The 27,952-nt window shown below is 42.3% G+C and overlaps 1 protein-coding gene across 3 annotated transcripts in view; it reads right to left on the bottom strand.

Annotated features, from left to right (window-relative positions):
* Nucleotides 1-27,510, bottom strand: part of LOC139384687 (A-kinase anchor protein 13-like) — a 112,784-nt gene extending 85,274 nt beyond the window's left edge. For all 3 annotated transcript variants that reach the window (XM_071129512.1, XM_071129513.1, XM_071129514.1), the window contains exons 1-3: nt 27,411-27,510; nt 4,131-4,495; nt 3,549-3,596 (exon numbers count right to left, since the gene is read on the bottom strand). In XM_071129512.1, coding sequence (XP_070985613.1) covers nt 3,549-3,596; nt 4,131-4,480 — 398 coding nt within the window. In that variant the 5' untranslated portion in view covers nt 4,481-4,495; nt 27,411-27,510. The remainder of the gene's footprint in view (nt 1-3,548; nt 3,597-4,130; nt 4,496-27,410) is intronic.
* Between the last annotated feature and the right edge of the window lie 442 nt (nt 27,511-27,952).

The following is a 27,952-nucleotide window of genomic DNA, read 5'->3' as shown; positions in this document are numbered from 1 at the left end:
GCAGTACTTTGGGGTGTTGTAATGTACTAAATGTTCAGTATGAGGATGCAGTACTTTGGGGTAATGTACTAAATGTTCAGTATGAGGACACAGTAATTTGGGGTGTTGTAATGTACTAAATGTTCAGTATGAGGATGCAGTACTTTGGGGTGTTGTAATGTACTACATGTTCAGTATGAGGATGCAGTACTTTGGGGTAATGTACTAAATGTTCAGTATGAGGATGCAGTACTTTGGGGTAATGTACTAAATGTTCAGTATGAGGATGCAGTACTTTGGGGTGTTGTAATGTACTAAATGTTCAGTATGAGGATGCAGTACTTTGGGGTAATGTACTAAATGTTCAGTATGAGGATGCAGTACTTTGGGGTAATGTACTAAATGTTCAGTATGGGGATGCAGTACTTTGGGGTGTTGTGATGTACTAAATGTTCAGTATGAGGATGCAGTACTTTGGGGTAATGTACTAAATGTTCAGTATGAGGATGCAGTACTTTGGGGTGTTGTAATGTACTAAATGTTCAGTATGAGGATGCAGTACTTTGGGGTGTTGTGATGTACTAAATGTTCAGTATGAGGATGCAGTACTTTGGGGTAATGTACTAAATGTTCAGTATGAGGATGCAGTACTTTGGGGTAATGTACTAAATGTTCAGTATGAGGATGCAGTACTTTGGGGTGTTGTAATGTACTAAATGTTCAGTATGAGGATGCAGTACTTTGGGGTAATGTACTAAATGTTCAGTATGAGGACACAGTAATTTGGGGTGTTGTAATGTACTAAATGTTCAGTATGAGGATGCAGTACTTTGGGGTGTTGTAATGTACTACATGTTCAGTATGAGGATGCAGTACTTTGGGGTAATGTACTAAATGTTCAGTATGAGGATGCAGTACTTTGGGGTAATGTACTAAATGTTCAGTATGAGGATGCAGTACTTTGGGGTAATGTACTAAATGTTCAGTATGAGGACACAGTAATTTGGGGTGTTGTAATGTACTAAATGTTCAGTATGAGGATGCAGTACTTTGGGGTAATGTACTAAATGTTCAGTATGAGGATGCAGTACTTTGGGGTAATGTACTAAATGTTCAGTATGAGGATGCAGTACTTTGGGGCGTTGTAATGTACTAAATGTTCAGTATGAGGATGCAGTACTTTGGGGTGTTGTAATGTACTAAATGTTCAGTATGAGGATGCAGTACTTTGGGGTAATGTACTAAATGTTCAGTATGAGGATGCAGTACTTTGGGGTAATGTACTAAATGTTCAGTATGGGGATGCAGTACTTTGGGGTGTTGTGATGTACTAAATGTTCAGTATGAGGATGCAGTACTTTGGGGTAATGTACTAAATGTTCAGTATGAGGATGCAGTACTTTGGGGTGTTGTAATGTACTAAATGTTCAGTATGAGGATGCAGTACTTTGGGGTGTTGTAATGTACTAAATGTTCAGTATGAGGATGCAGTACTTTGGGGTAATGTACTAAATGTTCAGTATGAGGATGCAGTACTTTGGGGTAATGTACTAAATGTTCAGTATGAGGATGCAGTACTTTGGGTGTTGTAATGTACTAAATGTTCAGTATGAGGATGCAGTACTTTGGGGTAATGTACTAAATGTTCAGTATGAGGATGCAGTACTTTGGGGTGTTGTAATGTACTAAATGTTCAGTTTGAGGATGCAGTACTTTGGGTGTTGTAATGTACTAAATGTTCAGTATGAGGATGCAGTACTTTGGGGTAATGTACTAAATGTTCAGTATGAGGATGCAGTACTTTGGGGTGTGGTAATGTACTAAATGTTCAGTATGAGGATGCAGTACTTTGGGGTAATGTACTAAATGTTCAGTATGAGGATGCAGTACTTTGGGGTAATGTACTAAATGTTCAGTATGAGGATGCAGTATTTTGGGGTGTTGTGATGTACTAAATGTTCAGTATGAGGATGCAGTACTTTGGGGCGTTGTAATGTACTAAATGTTCAGTATGAGGATGCAGTACTTTGGGGTAATGTACTAAATGTTCAGTATGAGGATGCAGTACTTTGGGGTGTTGTAATGTACTAAATGTTCAGTATGAGGATGCAGTACTTTGGGGTAATGTACTAAATGTTCAGTATGAGGATGCAGTACTTTGGGGTGTTGTAATGTACTAAATGTTCAGTATGAGGATGCAGTACTTTGGGGTAATGTACTAAATGTTCAGTATGAGGATGCAGTACTTTGGGGTGTTGTAATGTACTAAATGTTCAGTATGAGGATGCAGTACTTTGGGGTAATGTACTAAATGTTCAGTATGAGGATGCAGTACTTTGGGGTGTTGTAATGTACTAAATGTTCAGTATGAGGATGCAGTACTTTGGGGTAATGTACTAAATGTTCAGTATGAGGATGCAGTACTTTGGGGTAATGTACTAAATGTTCAGTATGAGGATGCAGTACTTTGGGGTGTTGTGATGTACTAAATGTTCTGTATGAGGATGCAGTACTTTGGGGTAATGTACTAAATGTTCAGTATGAGGATGCAGTATTTTGGGGTGTTGTGATGTACTAAATGTTCAGTATGAGGATGCAGTACTTTGGGGTAATGTACTAAATGTTCAGTATGAGGATGCAGTATTTTGGGGTGTTGTGATGTACTAAATGTTCAGTATGAGGATGCAGTACTTTGGGGTAATGTACTAAATGTTCAGTATGAGGATGCAGTACTTTGGGGTGTTGTAATGTACTAAATGTTCAGTATGAGGACGCAGTACTTTGGGGTGTTGTAATGTACTAAATGTTCAGTATGAGGATGCAGTATTTTGGGGTGTTGTGATGTACGAAATGTTCAGTATGAGGATGGAGTATTTTGGGGTGTTGTAATGTACTAAATGTTCAGTATGAGGATGCAGTACTTTGGGGTAATGTACTAAATGTTCAGTATGAGGATGCAGTACTTTGGGGTGTTGTAATGTACTAAATGTTCAGTATGAGGATGCAGTACTTTGGGGTAATGTACTAAATGTTCAGTATGAGGATGCAGTACTTTGGGGTGTTGTAATGTACTAAATGTTCAGTATGAGGATGCAGTACTTTGGGGTAATGTACTAAATGTTCAGTATGAGGATGCAGTACTTTGGGGCGTTGTAATGTACTAAATGTTCAGTATGAGGATGCAGTACTTTGGGGTAATGTACTAAATGTTCAGTATGAGGATGCAGTACTTTGGGGTGTTGTAATGTACTAAATGTTCAGTATGAGGATGCAGTACTTTGAGGTAATGTACTAAATGTTCAGTATGAGGATGCAGTACTTTGGGGTGTTGTAATGTACTAAATGTTCAGTATGAGGATGCAGTACTTTGGGGTAATGTACTAAATGTTCAGTATGAGGATGCAGTACTTTGGGGTGTTGTAATGTACTAAATGTTCAGTATGAGGATGCAGTACTTTGGGGTAATGTACTAAATGTTCAGTATGAGGATGCAGTATTTTGGGGCGTTGTAGTGCTTCCATTGTTAAACAACGTCAATCTAATGAACATAATATAAGTTCCATTAGTACCTTCTCCTGTGAAACGTTGGCTTTCCTTCCCCGGGACTTTGTGTGGCCCTGAAGGAGATAGAAGATAAGGGATGAGAGGAACGATAGAGAGATTAAATGGATTTCTACACACATCAAGATGACAGCCTGGCATGTTATGATCAGTGATCAAAACTGATGGATGGGTGTGGAAAGTATAGTACAGTAACATACAGTAATTTACAGTATTGTAAAGTATAGTATTGTACAGTAACGTACAGTAATTTACAGTATTGTACAGTAAAGTATAGTATTGTACAGTAACGTACAGTAATTTACAGTATTGTACAGTACAGTATTGTACAGTAATGTACAGTAATTTACAGTATTGTACAGTAAAGTATAGTATTGTACAGTAACGTACAGTAATTTACAGTATTGTACAGTAAAGTATAGTATCGTACAGTAACGTACAGTAATTCACAGTATTGTACAGTAAAGTACAGTAAAGTACAGTAAAGTGTATCCACATGACTGCAACTGTTGTGCTGGTAAAAGTTGTGCCTCAACAGACCCTCCTCAGAACCTCCCGGCCCTGCTCAGTTCAGCTCCAGTCTCCTGTACCTGCATTGGTTCATGTCTCCGTTTCCTGCTGTGTTCTTCCCTGCTCCCCAGCTGTGGCGTCTGAACGGGGACAGAGACCTGATGCTGGGACGATGTTTAGCTGGGCGCCGTGGCACCTCCGTCAGTCTGTCCTTCACCTCTTCCTCTGCCTCTCCTCCTGGACCTTCTCTTGCCGTGGGCCCTTGTGTGTGGCCCTCTACAGGGCTCCAGCTGCGGCCGTGGTCCCTGCAGCCCCTCTCCCCCAGGCCCCCCTCCACACAGCTCTCTGGGCTGGAGCTGGTCGGACCCCCGCTGGCCGTGTCATCTGTGGAGGAACAGGATACAGACACCTCACTGGTGCTGTCCCCCATCACCGTATCATCCCCCTGGAAACAGAGAGCAGTTAGACAGATCAGGGGGAGCTTAGTTACAAGAGAGAGACAGTGACAGAGACAGAGACAGAGACAGAGACAGAGAGAGAGAGAGAGAGAGAGAGAGAGAGAGAGAGAGAGAGAGAGAGAGAGAGAGAGAGAGAGAGAGAGAGAGAGAGAGATGTTATGTGGGAGATGACAGGAGAGAGACCAATAACTGAGAGGACTGAATGATAGGGGCGGCAGGGTAGCCTAGTGGTTAGAGCGTTGGACTAGGAAACGAAAGGTTGCAAGATCGAATCCCCGAGCTGACAAGGTACAAATCTGTCGTTCTGCCCCTGAACATGGCAGTTAACCCACTGTTCCTAGGCTGTCATTGAAAATAATAATTTGTTCTTCACTGACTTGCCTAGTTAATTAAAGGTAAAAAAAAAAAATACTTGATCCGCTGGACACCGTTATGAGTCTGCCATCCTCCTAGTGGTTCAATGCACTGTATGTAATAGATACTGGACACTGTCATGAGTCTGCCATCCTCCTAGTGGTTCAATGTACTGTATGTAATAGATACTGGACACTGTCATGAGTCTGCCATCCTCCTAGTGGTTCAATGTACTGTATGTAATAGATACTGGACACTGTCATGAGTCTGCCATCCTCCTAGTGGTTCAATGTACTGTATGTAATAGATACTGGACACTGTCATGAGTCTACCATCCTCCTAGTGGTTCAATGTACTGTATGTAATAGATACTGGACACTGTAATGAGTCTACCATCCTCCTAGTGGTTCAATGTACTGTATGTAATAGATACTGGACACTGTAATGAGTCTGCCATCCTCCTAGTGGTTCAATGTACTGTATGTAATAGATACTGGACACTGTCATGAGTCTACCATCCTCCTAGTGGTTCAATGTACTGTATGTAATAGATACTGGACACTGTAATGAGTCTGCCATCCTCCTAGTGGTTCACTGTACTGTATGTAATAGATGCTGGACACTGTAATGAGTCTACCATCCTCCTAGTGGTTCAATGTACTGTATGTAATAGATGCTGGACACTGTCATGAGTCTACCATCCTCCTAGTGGTTCAATGTACTGTATGTAATAGATACTGGACACTGTCATGAGTCTACCATCCTCCTAGTGGTTCAATGTACTGTATGTAATAGATGCTGGACACTGTCATGAGTCTACCATCCTCCTAGTGGTTCAATGTACTGTATGTAATAGATGCTGGACACTGTAATGAGTCTACCATCCTCCTAGTGGTTCAATGTACTGTATGTAATAGATGCTGGACACTGTCATGAGTCTACCATCCTCCTAGTGGTTCACTGTACTGTATGTAATAGATACTGGACACTGTAATGAGTCTACCATCCTCCTAGTGGTTCACTGTACTGTATGTAATAGATACTGGACACTGTCATGAGTCTACCATCCTCCTAGTGGTTCAATGTACTGTATGTATTAGATACTGGACACTGTAATGAGTCTACCATCCTCCTAGTGGTTCAATGTACTGTATGTAATAGATACTGGACACTGTAATGAGTCTACCATCCTCCTAGTGGTTCACTGTACTGTATGTAATAGATACTGGACACTGTAATGAGTCTACCATCCTCCTAGTGGTTCAATGTACTGTATGTAATAGATACTGGACACTGTAATGAGTCTACCATCCTCCTAGTGGTTCACTGTACTGTATGTAATAGATACTGGACACTGTCATGAGTCTACCATCCTCCTAGTGGTTCAATGTACTGTATGTAATAGATACTGGACACTGTAATGAGTCTACCATCCTCCTAGTGGTTCAATGTACTGTATGTAATAGATGCTGGACACTGTCATGAGTCTGCCATCCTCCTAGTGGTTCAATGTACTGTATGTAATAGATACTGGACACTGTCATGAGTCTGCCATCCTCCTAGTGGTTCAATGTACTGTATGTAATAGATACTGGACACTGTAATGAGTCTGCCATCCTCCTAGTGGTTCAATGTACTGTATGTAATAGATACTGGACACTGTAATGAGTCTACCATCCTCCTAGTGGTTCAATGTACTGTATGTAATAGATACTGGACACTGTCATGAGTCTACCATCCTCCTAGTGGTTCAATGTACTGTATGTAATAGATACTGGACACTGTAATGAGTCTACCATCCTCCTAGTGGTTCACTGTACTGTATGTAATAGATACTGGACACTGTCATGAGTCTACCATCCTCCTAGTGGTTCAATGTACTGTATGTAATAGATACTGGACACTGTAATGAGTCTACCATCCTCCTAGTGGTTCACTGTACTGTATGTAATAGATACTGGACACTGTAATGAGTCTACCATCCTCCTAGTGGTTCAATGTACTGTATGTAATAGATACTGGACACTGTCATGAGTCTACCATCCTCCTAGTGGTTCAATGTACTGTATGTAATAGATGCTGGACACTGTAATGAGTCTACCATCCTCCTAGTGGTTCACTGTACTGTATGTAATAGATACTGGACACTGTCATGAGTCTGCTATCCTCCTAGTGGTTCAATGTACTGTATGTAATAGATACTGGACACTGTAATGAGTCTACCATCCTCCTAGTGGTTCAATGTACTGTATGTATTAGATACTGGACACTGTAATGAGTCTACCATCCTCCTAGTGGTTCATTGTACTGTATGTAATAGATACTGGACACTGTAATGAGTCTACCATCCTCCTAGTGGTTCAATGTACTGTATGTAATAGATACTGGACACTGTAATGAGTCTACCATCCTCCTAGTGGTTCAATGTACTGTATGTAATAGATACTGGACACTGTAATGAGTCTACCATCCTCCTAGTGGTTCAATGTACTGTATGTAATAGATGCTGGACACTGTCATGAGTCTACCATCCTCCTAGTGGTTCAATGTACTGTATGTAATAGATACTGGACACTGTCATGAGTCTACCATCCTCCTAGTGGTTCACTGTACTGTATGTAATAGATACTGGACACTGTAATGAGTCTACCATCCTCCTAGTGGTTCACTGTACTGTATGTAATAGATACTGGACACTGTAATGAGTCTACCATCCTCCTAGTGGTTCAATGTACTGTATGTAATAGATACTGGACACTGTAATGAGTCTACCATCCTCCTAGTGGTTCAATGTACTGTATGTATTAGATACTGGACACTGTAATGAGTCTACCATCCTCCTAGTGGTTCATTGTACTGTATGTAATAGATGCTGGACACTGTATGTAATAGATACTGGACACTGTAATGAGTCTACCATCCTCCTAGTGGTTCAATGTACTGTATGTAATAGATACTGGACACTGTAATGAGTCTACCATCCTCCTAGTGGTTCAATGTACTGTATGTATTAGATACTGGACACTGTAATGAGTCTACCATCCTCCTAGTGGTTCATTGTACTGTATGTAATAGATACTGGACACTGTAATGAGTCTACCATCCTCCTAGTGGTTCAATGTACTGTATGTAATAGATACTGGACACTGTAATGAGTCTACCATCCTCCTAGTGGTTCAATGTACTGTATGTAATAGATACTGGACACTGTAATGAGTCTACCATCCTCCTAGTGGTTCAATGTACTGTATGTAATAGATACTGGACACTGTAATGAGTCTACCATCCTCCTAGTGGTTCACTGTACTGTATGTAATAGATACTGGACACTGTAATGAGTCTACCATCCTCCTAGTGGTTCACTGTACTGTATGTAATAGATACTGGACACTGTCATGAGTCTACCATCCTCCTAGTGGTTCACTGTACTGTATGTAATAGATACTGGACACTGTAATGAGTCTACCATCCTCCTAGTGGTTCAATGTACTGTATGTAATAGATACTGGACACTGTAATGAGTCTACCATCCTCCTAGTGGTTCACTGTACTGTATGTAATAGATACTGGACTCTGTAATGAGTCTACCATCCTCCTAGTGGTTCACTGTACTGTATGTAATAGATACTGGACACTGTAATGAGTCTACCATCCTCCTAGTGGTTCACTGTACTGTATGTAATAGATACTGGACACTGTAATGAGTCTACCATCCTCCTAGTGGTTCAATGTACTGTATGTAATAGATACTGGACACTGTCATGAGTCTGCTATCCTCCTAGTGGTTCACTGTACTGTATGTAATAGATACTGGACACTGTAATGAGTCTACCATCCTCCTAGTGGTTCAATGTACTGTATGTAATAGATACTGGACACTGTAATGAGTCTACCATCCTCCTAGTGGTTCAATGTACTGTATGTAATAGATACTGGACACTGTAATGAGTCTACCATCCTCCTAGTGGTTCACTGCACTGTATGTAATAGATGCTGGACACTGTCATGAGTCTACCATCCTCCTAGTGGTTCAATGTACTGTATGTAATAGATACTGGACACTGTAATGAGTCTACCATCCTCCTAGTGGTTCAATGTACTGTATTTAATAGATACTGGACACTGTCATGAGTCTACCATCCTCCTAGTGGTTCAATGTACTGTATGTAATAGATACTGGACACTGTAATGAGTCTACCATCCTCCTAGTGGTTCAATGTACTGTATGTAATAGATACTGGACACTGTCATGAGTCTGCTATCCTCCTAGTGGTTCAATGTACTGTATGTAATAGATACTGGACACTGTCATGAGTCTACCATCCTCCTAGTGGTTCAATGTACTGTATGTAATAGATACTGGACACTGTCATGAGTCTACCATCCTCCTAGTGGTTCAATGTACTGTATGTAATAGATACTGGACACTGTCATGAGTCTGCTATCCTCCTAGTGGTTCACTGTACTGTCTGTAATAGATACTGGACACTGTAATGAGTCTACCATCCTCCTAGTGGTTCAATGTACTGTATGTAATAGATACTGGACACTGTAATGAGTCTACCATCCTCCTAGTGGTTCAATGTACTGTATGTAATAGATACTGGACACTGTAATGAGTCTACCATCCTCCTAGTGGTTCACTGTACTGTATGTAATAGATACTGGACACTGTAATGAGTCTACCATCCTCCTAGTGGTTCACTGTACTGTATGTAATAGATACTGGACACTGTAATGAGTCTGCTATCCTCCTAGTGGTTCAATGTACTGTATGTAATAGATACTGGACACTGTAATGAGTCTACCATCCTCCTAGTGGTTCAATGTACTGTATGTATTAGATACTGGACACTGTAATGAGTCTACCATCCTCCTAGTGGTTCATTGTACTGTATGTAATAGATACTGGACACTGTAATGAGTCTACCATCCTCCTAGTGGTTCAATGTACTGTATGTAATAGATACTGGACACTGTAATGAGTCTACCATCCCCCTAGTGGTTCAATGTACTGTATGTAATAGATACTGGACACTGTAATGAGTCTACCATCCTCCTAGTGGTTCACTGTACTGTATGTAATAGATACTGGACACTGTATGTAATAGATACTGGACACTGTCATGAGTCTACCATCCTCCTAGTGGTTCAATGTACTGTATGTAATAGATACTGGACACTGTAATGAGTCTGCTATCCTCCTAGTGGTTCAATGTACTGTATGTATTAGATACTGGACACTGTAATGAGTCTACCATCCTCCTAGTGGTTCACTGTACTGTATGTAATAGATACTGGACACTGTCATGAGTCTACCATCCTCCTAGTGGTTCAATGTACTGTATGTAATAGATACTGGACACTGTAATGAGTCTGCTATCCTCCTAGTGGTTCAATGTACTGTATGTATTAGATACTGGACACTGTAATGAGTCTACCATCCTCCTAGTGGTTCAATGTACTGTATGTAATAGATACTGGACACTGTAATGAGTCTGCTATCCTCCTAGTGGTTCAATGTACTGTATGTATTAGATACTGGACACTGTAATGAGTCTACCATCCTCCTAGTGGTTCAATGTACTGTATGTAATAGATACTGGACACTGTAATGAGTCTGCTATCCTCCTAGTGGTTCAATGTACTGTATGTATTAGATACTGGACACTGTAATGAGTCTACCATCCTCCTAGTGGTTCATTGTACTGTATGTAATAGATACTGGACACTGTAATGAGTCTACCATCCTCCTAGTGGTTCAATGTACTGTATGTAATAGATACTGGACACTGTAATGAGTCTACCATCCCCCTAGTGGTTCAATGTACTGTATGTAATAGATACTGGACACTGTAATGAGTCTACCATCCTCCTAGTGGTTCACTGTACTGTATGTAATAGATACTGGACACTGTAATGAGTCTACCATCCCCCTAGTGGTTCAATGTACTGTATGTAATAGATACTGGACACTGTAATGAGTCTACCATCCTCCTAGTGGTTCAATGTACTGTATGTAATAGGTACTGGACACTGTATGTAATAGATACTGGACACTGTAATGAGTCTACCATCCTCCTAGTGGTTCAATGTACTGTATGTAATAGATACTGGACACTGTAATGAGTCTACCATCCTCCTAGTGGTTCAATGTACTGTATGTATTAGATACTGGACACTGTAATGAGTCTACCATCCTCCTAGTGGTTCACTGTACTGTATGTAATAGATACTGGACACTGTATGTAATAGATACTGGACACTGTAATGAGTCTACCATCCTCCTAGTGGTTCACTGTACTGTATGTAATAGATACTGGACACTGTATGTAATAGATACTGGACACTGTAATGAGTCTGCCATCCTCCTAGTGGTTCAATGTACTGTATGTATTAGATACTGGACACTGTAATGAGTCTGCCATCCTCCTAGTGGTTCAATGTACTGTATGTAATAGATACTGGACACTGTAATGAGTCTGCCATCCTCCTAGTGGTTCACTGTACTGTATGTAATAGATACTGGACACTGTAATGAGTCTACCATCCTCCTAGTGGTTCAATGTACTGTATGTAATAGATACTGGACACTGTAATGAGTCTACCATCCCCCTAGTGGTTCACTGTACTGTATGTAATAGATACTGGACACTGTCATGAGTCTACCATCCTCCTAGTGGTTCAATGTACTGTATGTAATAGATGCTGGACACTGTAATGAGTCTACCATCCTCCTAGTGGTTCACTGTACTGTATGTAATAGATACTGGACACTGTAATGAGTCTGCCATCCTCCTAGTGGTTCAATGTACTGTATGTAATAGATACTGGACATTGTAATGAGTCTACCATCCTCCTAGTGGTTCAATGTACTGTATGTAATAGATACTGGACACTGTAATGAGTCTACCATCCTCCTAGTGGTTCACTGTACTGTATGTAATAGATACTGGACACTGTAATGAGTCTGCCATCCTCCTAGTGGTTCAATGTACTGTATGTAATAGATACTGGACACTGTAATGAGTCTACCATCCTCCTAGTGGTTCACTGTACTGTATGTAATAGATACTGGACACTGTAATGAGTCTACCATCCTCCTAGTGGTTCATTGTACTGTATGTAATAGATACTGGACACTGTAATGAGTCTACCATCCTCCTAGTGGTTCAATGTACTGTATGTAATAGATACTGGACACTGTCATGAGTCTAGTGGTTCAATGTACTGTATGTAATAGATACTGGACACTGTCATGAGTCTACCATCCTCCTAGTGGTTAACTGTACTGTATGTAATAGATGCTGGACACTGTAATGAGTCTACCATCCTCCTAGTGGTTCACTGTACTGTATGTAATAGATGCTGGACACTGTAATGAGTCTACCATCCTCCTAGTGGTTCACTGTACTGTATGTAATAGATACTGGACACTGTCATGAGTCTACCATCCTCCTAGTGGTTCACTGTACTGTATGTAATAGATGCTGGACACTGTCATGAGTCTACCATCCTCCTAGTGGTTCACTGTACTGTATGTAATAGATGCTGGACACTGTATGTAATAGATACTGGACACTGTCATGAGTCTACCATCCTCCTAGTGGTTCAATGTACTGTATGTAATAGATACTGGACACTGTAATGAGTCTACCATCCTCCTAGTGGTTCACTGTACTGTATGTAATAGATACTGGACACTGTAATGAGTCTACCATCCTCCTAGTGGTTCACTGTACTGTATGTAATAGATACTGGACACCGTTATGAGTCTACCATCCTCCTAGTGGTTCAATGTACTGTATGTAATAGATACTGGACACTGTAATGAGTCTACCATCCTCCTAGTGGTTCAATGTACTGTATTTAATAGATACTGGACACTGTCATGAGTCTACCATCCTCCTAGTGGTTCAATGTACTGTATGTAATAGATACTGGACACTGTAATGAGTCTACCATCCTCCTAGTGGTTCAATGTACTGTATGTAATAGATACTGGACACTGTCATGAGTCTGCTATCCTCCTAGTGGTTCAATGTACTGTATGTAATAGATACTGGACACTGTCATGAGTCTACCATCCTCCTAGTGGTTCAATGTACTGTATGTAATAGATACTGGACACTGTCATGAGTCTACCATCCTCCTAGTGGTTCAATGTACTGTATGTAATAGATACTGGACACTGTCATGAGTCTGCTATCCTCCTAGTGGTTCACTGTACTGTCTGTAATAGATACTGGACACTGTAATGAGTCTACCATCCTCCTAGTGGTTCAATGTACTGTATGTAATAGATACTGGACACTGTAATGAGTCTACCATCCTCCTAGTGGTTCAATGTACTGTATGTAATAGATACTGGACACTGTAATGAGTCTACCATCCTCCTAGTGGTTCACTGTACTGTATGTAATAGATACTGGACACTGTAATGAGTCTACCATCCTCCTAGTGGTTCACTGTACTGTATGTAATAGATACTGGACACTGTAATGAGTCTGCTATCCTCCTAGTGGTTCAATGTACTGTATGTAATAGATACTGGACACTGTAATGAGTCTACCATCCTCCTAGTGGTTCAATGTACTGTATGTATTAGATACTGGACACTGTAATGAGTCTACCATCCTCCTAGTGGTTCATTGTACTGTATGTAATAGATACTGGACACTGTAATGAGTCTACCATCCTCCTAGTGGTTCAATGTACTGTATGTAATAGATACTGGACACTGTAATGAGTCTACCATCCCCCTAGTGGTTCAATGTACTGTATGTAATAGATACTGGACACTGTAATGAGTCTACCATCCTCCTAGTGGTTCACTGTACTGTATGTAATAGATACTGGACACTGTATGTAATAGATACTGGACACTGTCATGAGTCTACCATCCTCCTAGTGGTTCAATGTACTGTATGTAATAGATACTGGACACTGTAATGAGTCTGCTATCCTCCTAGTGGTTCAATGTACTGTATGTATTAGATACTGGACACTGTAATGAGTCTACCATCCTCCTAGTGGTTCACTGTACTGTATGTAATAGATACTGGACACTGTCATGAGTCTACCATCCTCCTAGTGGTTCAATGTACTGTATGTAATAGATACTGGACACTGTAATGAGTCTGCTATCCTCCTAGTGGTTCAATGTACTGTATGTATTAGATACTGGACACTGTAATGAGTCTACCATCCTCCTAGTGGTTCAATGTACTGTATGTAATAGATACTGGACACTGTAATGAGTCTGCTATCCTCCTAGTGGTTCAATGTACTGTATGTATTAGATACTGGACACTGTAATGAGTCTACCATCCTCCTAGTGGTTCAATGTACTGTATGTAATAGATACTGGACACTGTAATGAGTCTGCTATCCTCCTAGTGGTTCAATGTACTGTATGTATTAGATACTGGACACTGTAATGAGTCTACCATCCTCCTAGTGGTTCATTGTACTGTATGTAATAGATACTGGACACTGTAATGAGTCTACCATCCTCCTAGTGGTTCAATGTACTGTATGTAATAGATACTGGACACTGTAATGAGTCTACCATCCCCCTAGTGGTTCAATGTACTGTATGTAATAGATACTGGACACTGTAATGAGTCTACCATCCTCCTAGTGGTTCACTGTACTGTATGTAATAGATACTGGACACTGTAATGAGTCTACCATCCCCCTAGTGGTTCAATGTACTGTATGTAATAGATACTGGACACTGTAATGAGTCTACCATCCTCCTAGTGGTTCAATGTACTGTATGTAATAGGTACTGGACACTGTATGTAATAGATACTGGACACTGTAATGAGTCTACCATCCTCCTAGTGGTTCAATGTACTGTATGTAATAGATACTGGACACTGTAATGAGTCTACCATCCTCCTAGTGGTTCAATGTACTGTATGTATTAGATACTGGACACTGTAATGAGTCTACCATCCTCCTAGTGGTTCACTGTACTGTATGTAATAGATACTGGACACTGTATGTAATAGATACTGGACACTGTAATGAGTCTACCATCCTCCTAGTGGTTCACTGTACTGTATGTAATAGATACTGGACACTGTATGTAATAGATACTGGACACTGTAATGAGTCTGCCATCCTCCTAGTGGTTCAATGTACTGTATGTATTAGATACTGGACACTGTAATGAGTCTGCCATCCTCCTAGTGGTTCAATGTACTGTATGTAATAGATACTGGACACTGTAATGAGTCTGCCATCCTCCTAGTGGTTCACTGTACTGTATGTAATAGATACTGGACACTGTAATGAGTCTACCATCCTCCTAGTGGTTCAATGTACTGTATGTAATAGATACTGGACACTGTAATGAGTCTACCATCCCCCTAGTGGTTCACTGTACTGTATGTAATAGATACTGGACACTGTCATGAGTCTACCATCCTCCTAGTGGTTCAATGTACTGTATGTAATAGATGCTGGACACTGTAATGAGTCTACCATCCTCCTAGTGGTTCACTGTACTGTATGTAATAGATACTGGACACTGTAATGAGTCTGCCATCCTCCTAGTGGTTCAATGTACTGTATGTAATAGATACTGGACATTGTAATGAGTCTACCATCCTCCTAGTGGTTCAATGTACTGTATGTAATAGATACTGGACACTGTAATGAGTCTACCATCCTCCTAGTGGTTCACTGTACTGTATGTAATAGATACTGGACACTGTAATGAGTCTGCCATCCCCCTAGTGGTTCAATGTACTGTATGTAATAGATACTGGACACTGTAATGAGTCTACCATCCTCCTAGTGGTTCACTGTACTGTATGTAATAGATACTGGACACTGTATGTAATAGATACTGGACACTGTCATGAGTCTACCATCCTCCTAGTGGTTCAATGTACTGTATGTAATAGATACTGGACACTGTAATGAGTCTGCTATCCTCCTAGTGGTTCAATGTACTGTATGTATTAGATACTGGACACTGTAATGAGTCTACCATCCTCCTAGTGGTTCACTGTACTGTATGTAATAGATACTGGACACTGTCATGAGTCTACCATCCTCCTAGTGGTTCAATGTACTGTATGTAATAGATACTGGACACTGTAATGAGTCTGCTATCCTCCTAGTGGTTCAATGTACTGTATGTATTAGATACTGGACACTGTAATGAGTCTACCATCCTCCTAGTGGTTCAATGTACTGTATGTAATAGATACTGGACACTGTAATGAGTCTGCTATCCTCCTAGTGGTTCAATGTACTGTATGTATTAGATACTGGACACTGTAATGAGTCTACCATCCTCCTAGTGGTTCAATGTACTGTATGTAATAGATACTGGACACTGTAATGAGTCTGCTATCCTCCTAGTGGTTCAATGTACTGTATGTATTAGATACTGGACACTGTAATGAGTCTACCATCCTCCTAGTGGTTCATTGTACTGTATGTAATAGATACTGGACACTGTAATGAGTCTACCATCCTCCTAGTGGTTCAATGTACTGTATGTAATAGATACTGGACACTGTAATGAGTCTACCATCCCCCTAGTGGTTCAATGTACTGTATGTAATAGATACTGGACACTGTAATGAGTCTACCATCCTCCTAGTGGTTCACTGTACTGTATGTAATAGATACTGGACACTGTAATGAGTCTACCATCCCCCTAGTGGTTCAATGTACTGTATGTAATAGATACTGGACACTGTAATGAGTCTACCATCCTCCTAGTGGTTCAATGTACTGTATGTAATAGGTACTGGACACTGTATGTAATAGATACTGGACTTTGTAATGAGTCTACCATCCTCCTAGTGGTTCAATGTACTGTATGTAATAGATACTGGACACTGTAATGAGTCTACCATCCTCCTAGTGGTTCAATGTACTGTATGTATTAGATACTGGACACTGTAATGAGTCTACCATCCTCCTAGTGGTTCACTGTACTGTATGTAATAGATACTGGACACTGTATGTAATAGATACTGGACACTGTAATGAGTCTACCATCCTCCTAGTGGTTCACTGTACTGTATGTAATAGATACTGGACACTGTATGTAATAGATACTGGACACTGTAATGAGTCTGCCATCCTCCTAGTGGTTCAATGTACTGTATGTATTAGATACTGGACACTGTAATGAGTCTGCCATCCTCCTAGTGGTTCAATGTACTGTATGTAATAGATACTGGACACTGTAATGAGTCTGCCATCCTCCTAGTGGTTCACTGTACTGTATGTAATAGATACTGGACACTGTAATGAGTCTACCATCCTCCTAGTGGTTCAATGTACTGTATGTAATAGATACTGGACACTGTAATGAGTCTACCATCCCCCTAGTGGTTCACTGTACTGTATGTAATAGATACTGGACACTGTCATGAGTCTACCATCCTCCTAGTGGTTCAATGTACTGTATGTAATAGATGCTGGACACTGTAATGAGTCTACCATCCTCCTAGTGGTTCACTGTACTGTATGTAATAGATACTGGACACTGTAATGAGTCTGCCATCCTCCTAGTGGTTCAATGTACTGTATGTAATAGATACTGGACATTGTAATGAGTCTACCATCCTCCTAGTGGTTCAATGTACTGTATGTAATAGATACTGGACACTGTAATGAGTCTACCATCCTCCTAGTGGTTCACTGTACTGTATGTAATAGATACTGGACACTGTAATGAGTCTGCCATCCTCCTAGTGGTTCAATGTACTGTATGTAATAGATACTGGACACTGTAATGAGTCTACCATCCTCCTAGTGGTTCACTGTACTGTATGTAATAGATACTGGACACTGTAATGAGTCTACCATCCTCCTAGTGGTTCATTGTACTGTATGTAATAGATACTGGACACTGTAATGAGTCTACCATCCTCCTAGTGGTTCAATGTACTGTATGTAATAGATACTGGACACTGTCATGAGTCTAGTGGTTCAATGTACTGTATGTAATAGATACTGGACACTGTCATGAGTCTACCATCCTCCTAGTGGTTCACTGTACTGTATGTAATAGATGCTGGACACTGTAATGAGTCTACCATCCTCCTAGTGGTTCACTGTACTGTATGTAATAGATGCTGGACACTGTAATGAGTCTACCATCCTCCTAGTGGTTCACTGTACTGTATGTAATAGATACTGGACACTGTCATGAGTCTACCATCCTCCTAGTGGTTCACTGTACTGTATGTAATAGATGCTGGACACTGTCATGAGTCTACCATCCTCCTAGTGGTTCACTGTACTGTATGTAATAGATGCTGGACACTGTATGTAATAGATACTGGACACTGTCATGAGTCTACCATCCTCCTAGTGGTTCAATGTACTGTATGTAATAGATACTGGACACTGTAATGAGTCTACCATCCTCCTAGTGGTTCACTGTACTGTATGTAATAGATACTGGACACTGTAATGAGTCTACCATCCTCCTAGTGGTTCACTGTACTGTATGTAATAGATACTGGACACCGTTATGAGTCTACCATCCTCCTAGTGGTTCAATGTACTGTATGTAATAGATACTGGACACTGTATGTAATAGATACTGGACACTGTATGTAATAGATACTGGACACTGTAATGAGTCTACCATCCTCCTAGTGGTTCAATGTACTGTATGTAATAGATACTGGACACTGTAATGAGTCTACCATCCTCCTAGTGGTTCATTGTACTGTATGTAATAGATACTGGACACTGTAATGAGTCTGCCATCCTCCTAGTGGTTCACTGTACTGTATGTAATAGATACTGGACACTGTAATGAGTCTGCCATCCTCCTAGTGGTTCAATGTACTGTATGTAATAGATACTGGAAACTGTCATGAGTCTACCATCCTCCTAGTGGTTCAATGTACTGTATGTAATAGGTACTGGACACTGTATGTAATAGATACTGGACACTGTCATGAGTCTAGTGGTTCACTGTACTGTATGTAATAGATGCTGGACACTGTCATGAGTCTACCATCCTCCTAGTGGTTCAATGTACTGTATGTAATAGATGCTGGACACTGTCATGAGTCTACCATCCTCCTAGTGGTTCAATGTACTGTATGTAATAGATACTGGACACTGTAATGAGTCTACCATCCTCCTAGTGGTTCATTGTACTGTATGTAATAGATACTGGACACTGTAATGAGTCTGCCATCCTCCTAGTGGTTCACTGTACTGTATGTAATAGATACTGGACACTGTGGTTCAATGACTGTATGTAATAGATACTGCCATCCTCCTAGTGGTTCAATGTACTGTATGTAATAGATACTGGACACTGTCATGAGTCTGCCATCCTCCTAGTGGTTCAATGTACTGTATGTAATAGATACTGGACACTGTAATGAGTCTACCATCCTCCTAGTGGTTCACTGTACTGTATGTAATAGATGCTGGACACTGTAATGAGTCTGCTATCCTCCTAGTGGTTCAATGTACTGTATGTAATAGATACTGGACACTGTAATGAGTCTACCATCCTCCTAGTGGTTCAATGTACTGTATGTAATAGATACTGGACACTGTAATGAGTCTACCATCCTCCTAGTGGTTCACTGTACTGTATGTAATAGATACTGGACACTGTAATGAGTCTACCATCCTCCTAGTGGTTCAATGTACTGTATGTAATAGATACTGGACACTGTAATGAGTCTACCATCCTCCTAGTGGTTCAATGTACTGTATGTATTAGATACTGGACACTGTAATGAGTCTACCATCCTCCTAGTGGTTCATTGTACTGTATGTAATAGATGCTGGACACTGTATGTAATAGATACTGGACACTGTAATGAGTCTACCATCCTCCTAGTGGTTCAATGTACTGTATGTAATAGATACTGGACACTGTAATGAGTCTACCATCCTCCTAGTGGTTCAATGTACTGTATGTATTAGATACTGGACACTGTAATGAGTCTACCATCCTCCTAGTGGTTCATTGTACTGTATGTAATAGATACTGGACACTGTAATGAGTCTACCATCCTCCTAGTGGTTCAATGTACTGTATGTAATAGATACTGGACACTGTAATGAGTCTACCATCCTCCTAGTGGTTCAATGTACTGTATGTAATAGATACTGGACACTGTAATGAGTCTACCATCCTCCTAGTGGTTCAATGTACTGTATGTAAAAGATACTGGACACTGTAATGAGTCTGCTATCCTCCTAGTGGTTCAATGTACTGTATGTAATAGATACTGGACACTGTAATGAGTCTACCATCCTCCTAGTGGTTCAATGTACTGTATGTAATAGATGCTGGACACTGTCATGAGTCTACCATCCTCCTAGTGGTTCACTGTACTGTATGTAATAGATACTGGACACTGTATGTAATAGATACTGGATACTGTCATGAGTCTACCATCCTCCTAGTGGTTCAATGTAATATATGTAATAGATGCTGGACACTGTCATGAGTCTACCATCCTCCTAGTGGTTCACTGTACTGTATGTAATAGGTACTGGACACTGTATGTAATAGATACTGGACACTGTCACGAGTCTAGTGGTTCACTGTACTGTATGTAATAGATACTGGACACTGTCACGAGTCTAGTGGTTCACTGTACTGTACTATATGTAATAGATACAGGACACTGTAATGAGTCTAGTAGTTCACTGTACTGTATGTAATAGATACAGGACACTGTCATGAGTCTAGTAGTTCACTGTGATAAACTAAGCAAAAAAAATAAATGTTCTGTCACTGTCACCCTGCAGGGTTTTTTTTCAGCAAACTTAAACATATTAAATATTTGTATGAACAGAACAAGATTCAACAACTGAGACATGAACTGAACAAATTCCACTGACAGACTAACAGAGATGGAATAACGTGTCTCTGAACAAAGGGAGGGGGTCAAAATCAAAAGTAACAGTCAGTATCTGGTGTGGCCACCAGCTGCATTAAGTACTGCAGTGCATCTCCTCCTCATCAACTGCACCAGATTTGCCAATTCTTGCTGTGAGATGTTACCCCACTCTTCCACCAAGGCACCTGCAAGTTCCCAGACATTTCTGGGTGGAATGGCCCTAGCCCTCACCCTCCGATCCAAAGGTCCCAGATCCGGGCTCTTCGCTGACCATGTCAGAACACTGACATTCCTGTCTTGCAGGAAATCACACACAGAACGAGCAGTATGGCGTTGTCATGCTGGAGGGTCATGTCATATCTTGCCTATGCTGCTCTGTACCATCACTCATTCATATATCCTTATGTACATATTCTTTATCCCCTTACACTGTGTACAAGACAGTAGTTTTGGAATTGTTAGTTAGATTACTTGTTATTACTGCATTGTCGGAACTAGAAGCACAAGCATTTCGCTACACTCGCATTAACATCTGCTAACCATGTGTATGTGACAAATAAAATTTGATTTGATTTGATTTGATTTGGATGAGCCTGCAGGAAGGGTACCACATGAGGGAGGAGGATGTCTTCCCTGTAAGCCTCCCTACACTGGCTTCCTGTCAAGGCAAGGGCTGATTTCAAGGTTTTACTGCTAACCTACAAAGCATTACATGGGCTTGCTCCTACCTATCTCTCTGATTTGGTCCTGCCGTACATACCTACACGTACGCTACGGTCACAAGACGCAGGCCTCCTAATTGTCCCTAGAATTTCTAAGCAAACAGCTGGAGGCAGGGCTTTCTCCTATAGAGCTCCATTTTTATGGAACGGTCTGCCTACCCATGTCAGAGACGCAAACTCGGTCTTAACCTTTAAGTCTTTACTGAAGAGTCATCTCTTCAGTGGGTCATATGATTGAGTGTAGTTTGTCCCAGGAGTGTGAAGGTGAACGGAAAGGCTCTGGAGCCTTTCCGTACAGTGATTCTCTCCCTCTAACTCTATTACAGGGGCGGAGTCACTGGCTTACTGGTGCTCTTTCATGCCGTCCCTAGGAGGGGTGCGTCACTTGAGTGGGTTGAGTCACTGACGTAATCTTCCTGTCTGGGTTGGCGCCCCCCCCTTGGGTTGTGCCGTGGCGGAGATCTTTGTGGGCTATACTCGGCCTTGTCTCAGGATGGTAAGTTGTTGGTTGAAGATATCCTTCTAGTGGTGTGGTCCTGTGCTTTGGCAAAGTGGGTGGGGTTATATCCTTCCTGTTTGACCCTGTCCGGGGGTAACATCGGATGGGGCCACAGTGTCTCCTGACCCTTCCTGTCTCAGCCTCCTGTATTTATGCTGCAGTAGTTTATGTGTCGAGGGGCTAGGGTCAGTCTATTATCCGGTGTCCTGTGTGAATTTAAGTATGCTCTTTCTTTCTTTCTTTCTTTCTTTCTTTCTTTATGCACACTAGGTAAGACCTGGGAGGACCATCCCCTGTATTTTGGTTAGCTCGCCAGGTGGTGTTAAGGTTAGGTAAGTGGTGGGTAGGTAGGAGAGGGTAGGTAAGGTAAGGTAGGAGAGGGTAGGTAAGGTAGGAGAGGGTAGGAGAGGGTAGGTAAGGTAGGAGAGGGTAGGAGAGTGTGGGTAAGGTAGGAGAGGGTAGGTAAGGTAGGTGAAGGTAGGAGAGGGTAGGTAAGGTAGGAGAGGGTAGGAGAGGGTAGGTAAGGTAGGAGAGGGTAGGAGAGGGTAGGTAATGTAGGAGAGGGTAGGAGAGGGTAGGTAAGGTTGGAGAGGGTAGGAGAGGGTAGGTAAGGTAGGAGAGGGTAGGAGAGGGTAGGTAAGGTAGGAGAGGGTAGGAGAGGGTAGGTAAGGTAGGAGAGGGTAGGAGAGGGTAGGTAAGGTTGGAGAGGGTAGGAGAGGGTAGGTAAGGTAGGAGAGTGGGCTCTCTTTGCTTTGGTTCCATCCAGCCCCTTTTCCTCAATTTACCGTGTGAAGGAAGAAATTAATTCCCAGTAAACGGTAATATTCTCTGCCTCTGTCATCCTTACCCGCACCCACAGTCACATACCAATTTACATCCACATACAGTCACATACCTCTTTACCTCCACCTACAGTCACATACCTCTTTACCTCCACCTACAGTCCCATACCTCTTTACCTCCACCTACAGTCCCATACCTCTTTACCTCCACCTACAGTCCCATACCTCTTTACCTCCACCTACAGTCCCATACCTCTTTATCTCCACCTACAGTCCCATACCTCTTTACCTCCACCTACAGTCCCATACCTCTATACCTCCACCTACAGTCCCATACCTCTTTACCTCCACCTACAGTCACATACCTCTCTACCTCCACCTACAGTCCCATACCTCTTTATCTCCACCTACAGTCCCATACCTCTTTACCTCCACCTACAGTCCCATACCTCTATACCTCCACCTACAGTCCCATACCTCTTTATCTCCACCTACAGTCCCATACCTCTTTACCTCCACCTATAGTCCCATACCTCTATACCTCCACCTACAGTCCCATACCTCTTTACCTCCACCTACAGTCCCATACCTCTTTACCTCCACCTACAGTCACATACCTCTTTACCTCCACCTACAGTCCCATACCTCTTTACCTCCACCTACAGTCCCATACCTCTTTACCTCCACCTACAGTCCCATACATCTATACCTACAGTCCCATACATCTATACCTACAGTCCCATACCTCCACCTACAGTCCCATACCTCTTTACCTCCACCTACAGTCCCATTCCTCTATACCTCCACCTACAGTCCCATTCCTCTATACCTCCACCTACAGTCCCATTCCTCTATACCTCCACCTACAGTCCCATTCCTCTATACCTCCACCTACAATCCCATACCTCTATACCTCCACCTACAGTCCCATACATCCTTACCTCCACCTACAGTCCCATTCCTCTATACCTCCACCTACAGTCCCATTCCTCTATACCTCCACCTACAGTCCCATTCCTCTATACCTCCACCTACAGTCCCTTTCCTCTTTACCTCCACCTACAGTCCCATACCTCTTTACCTCCACCTACAGTCACATACCTCTTTACCTTCAGTCCCATACCTCTTTACCTCCACCTACAGTCCCATACCTCTTTACCTCCACCTACAGTGGAGTGTAGCAGGGTGTTGCGTTCCCTCCTAGAGGCGTACATAACATAATGGGGGCTCATCCGGGATCATTAAGCCCACCGGACCCTGCTGCTCTGAGCTCTGTGATTGGTGATTGAGGTGCGACCGGACCCTGCTGCTCTGAGCTCTGTGATTGGGGATTGAGGTGTGACCGGACCCTGCTGCTCTGAGCTCTGTGATTGGTGATTGAGGTGTGACCGGACCCTGCTGCTCTGAGCTCTGTGACTGGTGATTGAGGTGTGACCGGACCCTGATGCTCTGAGCTCTGTGATTGAGGTGTGACCGGACCCTGCTGCTCTGAGCTCTGTGATTGGTGATTGAGGTGTGACCGGACCCTGCTGCTCTGAGCTCTGTGACTGGTGATTGAGGTGTGACCGGACCCTGATGCTCTGAGCTCTGTGATTGGGGATTGAGGTGTGACCGGACCCTGCTGCTCTGAGCTCTGTGATTGGGGATTGCGGTGTGACCGGACCCTGCTACTCTGAGCTCTGTGATTGGTGATTGAGGTGTGACCGGACCCTGCTGCTCTGAGCTCTGTGATTGGGGATTGCGGTGTGACCGGACCCTGCTACTCTGAGCTCTGTGATTGGTGATTGAGGTGTGACCGGACCCTGCTGCTCTGAGCTCTGTGATTGGTGATTGAGGTGTGACCGGACCCTGCTGCTCTGAGGTCTGTGTTATTGGTGATTGAGGTGTGATGGTGTGATGGTGGGCTGTGAGTTTGGGTGACTTGTTTAGTTTGCGTGTGTTCAGTAGGCTGCAGTGTACAAGATTGCTGCCTCAGCAGTCTCCCAGTTTATTGAAGCGCCATCTGTTGATCGGTTGGTGGGGTTGCGTAACGTAGACCTTTGCCCCATAGCTGACCATTATGGACTCTTCATCCCTGAGAAAGCCCTAAAGGCTGAGCTTGTGGTGCTAGTCAGGGAGGGTTTAGTGAGAACGCATTTTCTTGTTGAAAGATGAGATGGAGGCTTCAGGAGAGGAGACGGGTAGACCTTCTGATGCCAAGTCGGAGGACAGTGTGGAGAAAGGGGTTGCTCGTACCCCCCTTTACATTTCTCAGATTCAACCCTTTTTTCTTCTGCTTTCGGTTGCTCAGACGGGACCGCTAGGCTGATTGTGAGGCTGGTCCGTTTGGAAATCAAGCAAAAAGATTAAGAGCGAGATAGACAGACGTTTGATTTAGAAATGAGGAAAATGGATAACGACAAGGAGGTGAGGATCCGACAGCTGGAGCCGCTGGCGCCAGTGCGACTCCACAACCTGCTCATCATCACTTCGATGTCAGTACAAATACAGCTCCCTCCGGGAGGCGGAAGTTCTTTCCTATTTCTCTGCGTTTGAGCGTGTGGCCGCTGCGCTGCATTGGCCACTCGAGGTTTGGCTGCTCCTGTTGCAATGTAAATTGTCTGGGAAAGCCCAGGAAGTGGTAGCTGCCCTCTCCCTGGAAGACAGTTTACACTACGATACAGTTAAAACTACCGTGTTGTGGGCTTATGAGTTGGTGCCTGAAGCTTTTAGGCAGCGCTTCAGGAACCACAAAAAAAAAAAAAAAAACTCTCACTGTACATTTGAGTTTGCAAGGGACAAAGAGTCCCTGTTTAATCGCAGGTGTTCAGCCGGCAAAGCTAACACTGGCTAGAGGACCAGGCAGAGACCCACACAAACCTCCCAGCATAGAATAGAGTGGATAAACCCCCCAGATTAAAGAAAGCCCCCAGAGTAGTGAAACCCCCCAGAGTAGAGTGCAGAGAAGAGGAGAGTTGAGCAAAGTAGAGAAGAGTTGAGCAAAGGAGAGAAGAGTTGAGCAAAGGAGAGAAGAGTTGAGGAAAGGAGAGAAGAGTTGAGGAAAGGAGAGAAGAGTTGAGCATAGGAGAGAAGAGTTGAGCAAAGGAGAGAAGAGTTGAGCAAAGCAGAGAAGAGTTGAGGAAAGGAGAGAAGAGTTGAGGAAAGGAGAGAAGAGTTGAGCATAGGAGAGAAGAGTTGAGCAAAGGAGAGAAGAGTTGAGGAAAGGAGAGAAGAGTTGAGCAAAGGAGAGAAGAGTTGAGGAAAGGAGAGAAGAGTTGAGCAAAGGAGAGAAAAGTTGAGGAAAGGAGAGAAGTGTTGAGCATAGGAGAGAAGAGTTGAGCAAAGGAGAGAAGAGTTGAGCAAAGGAGAGAAGAGTTGAGGAAAGGAGAGAAGAGTTGAGCAAAGGAGAGAAGAGTTGAGCATAGGAGAGAAGAGTTGAGCAAAGGAGAGAAGAGTTGAGCAAAGGAGAGAAGAGTTGAGCATAGGAGAGAAGAGTTGAGCAAAGGAGAGAAAAGTTGAGGAAAGGAGAGAAGAGTTGAGCAAAGGAGAGAAGAGTTGAGGAAAGGAGAGAAGAGTTGAGCAAAGGAGAGAAAAGTTGAGCAAAGGAGAGAAGAGTTGAGCATAGGAGAGAAGAGTTGAGGAAAGGAGAGAAGAGTTGAGCAAAGGAGAGGAGAGCAGGAGTCATTCATAGAGAAGTTATCTAACATCCCCCATTATCATTTACACAAAGCAAACCACCCTGAAGCCACCAGCAGTTTTTCATCATCTCTTTTGTTATTCTCTATTCAAACATCAAACTATTACAGTGACAAATAAATGATCCCTGTTTAAAATCTTCCTGATGCACCCATCCCGTTAGCAGGATCATTTTCGTCAACATCCGCTGAATTACAGAGCGCCAAATTAAATTACTAAAAATATTTAATTTTCATGACAAGTGCAATATAGCAAAACACAGCTTAGCTTGTTGTTAATCCACCTGGCGTGTCAGATTTCAAAAAAGCTTTTCGATGAAAGCATACCAAGCGTTTATATAAGGACAAAACATTACAAACAGCTAGCAGCAAAGTAGATTGTTCACTAAAGTCAGAAAAGCAATCAAATGAATCGCTTACCTTTGATGATCTTCGGATGTTTGCACTCACGAGACTCCCAGTTACACAATAAATGTTCCGTTTGTTCCATAAAGATTATTTTTATATCCAAAATACCTCCATTTGGTTGGCGCGTTATGTTCAGAAATCCACAGGCTCGAGCGGTCAAGACCGGGGAGACGAAAATTCCAAATAGTATCCATGAAGTTTGTAGAAACATGTCAAACATTTTTTATAATCAATCCTCAGGTTGTTTTTACAATATATTTCAACCGGACTGTACTTTCTTCAATAGGAGAGAGAGAGAAAATGTCTGCTCCAAACTGTTGCTCATGCAAAACGCTGCTGGCACCCAGCCATCCAATTTTCAAGAAAAACAGCACTTCCTGGTTTGATTTTTCTCAGGTTTCGTATGCAATATCAGTTCTGTTATACTCACAGACAATATTTTGACAGTTTTGGAAGCTTTAGTGTTTTCTATCCTAATCTGACAATTATATGCATATTCTGGGCCTGAGAAATAGGCAGTTTCATTTGGGTACGTTTTTCATCCAAACATCAAATACTGCCCCCTACACTCAACAGGCTAAAGAAAAGTCTTACCTTGTTGAAAACACTGTCTTCTCCTGTGCTGAAGACGCTCTCAGTGTCGCTGTCTGAGTCTTTGTGGAGAGTAGTGCTGAAACTACTCACACTCTGATAGTCTGCAACCAGAACAACACAACAGGACAACAGGTTCGAGACGGGAACAGACAACAGTCTTCAGAAGGTCCTATTTATGCAGACAGGAACATGTACAGTCGTATTGCTACCCTGGTAAGAGGAACACCTAACACAGAACCACCAACACAGTCGTACTGTTACCCTGGTAAGAGGAACACCAGTCATACCCAGTCATACCCTGGTAAGAGGAACACCAGTCTTACTGTTACCCTGGTAAGAGGAACACCAGTCGTACTGTTACCCTGGTAAGAGGAACACCAGTCATACTGTTACCCTGGTAAGAGGAACACCAGTCATACTGTTACCCTGGTAAGAGGAACACCAGTCATACTGTTACCCTGGTAAGAGGAACACCAGTCATACTGTTACCCTGGTAAGAGAAACACCTGTCATACTGTTACCCTGGTAAGAGGAACACCAGT

This window comes from Oncorhynchus clarkii, chromosome 26 (genome assembly GCF_045791955.1).
Source record: "Oncorhynchus clarkii lewisi isolate Uvic-CL-2024 chromosome 26, UVic_Ocla_1.0, whole genome shotgun sequence".
NCBI lineage: Eukaryota > Metazoa > Chordata > Actinopteri > Salmoniformes > Salmonidae > Oncorhynchus > Oncorhynchus clarkii.
Note: the sequence above shows the minus strand (reverse complement) of the source record. Positions and strands in the feature narration are given on the sequence as shown.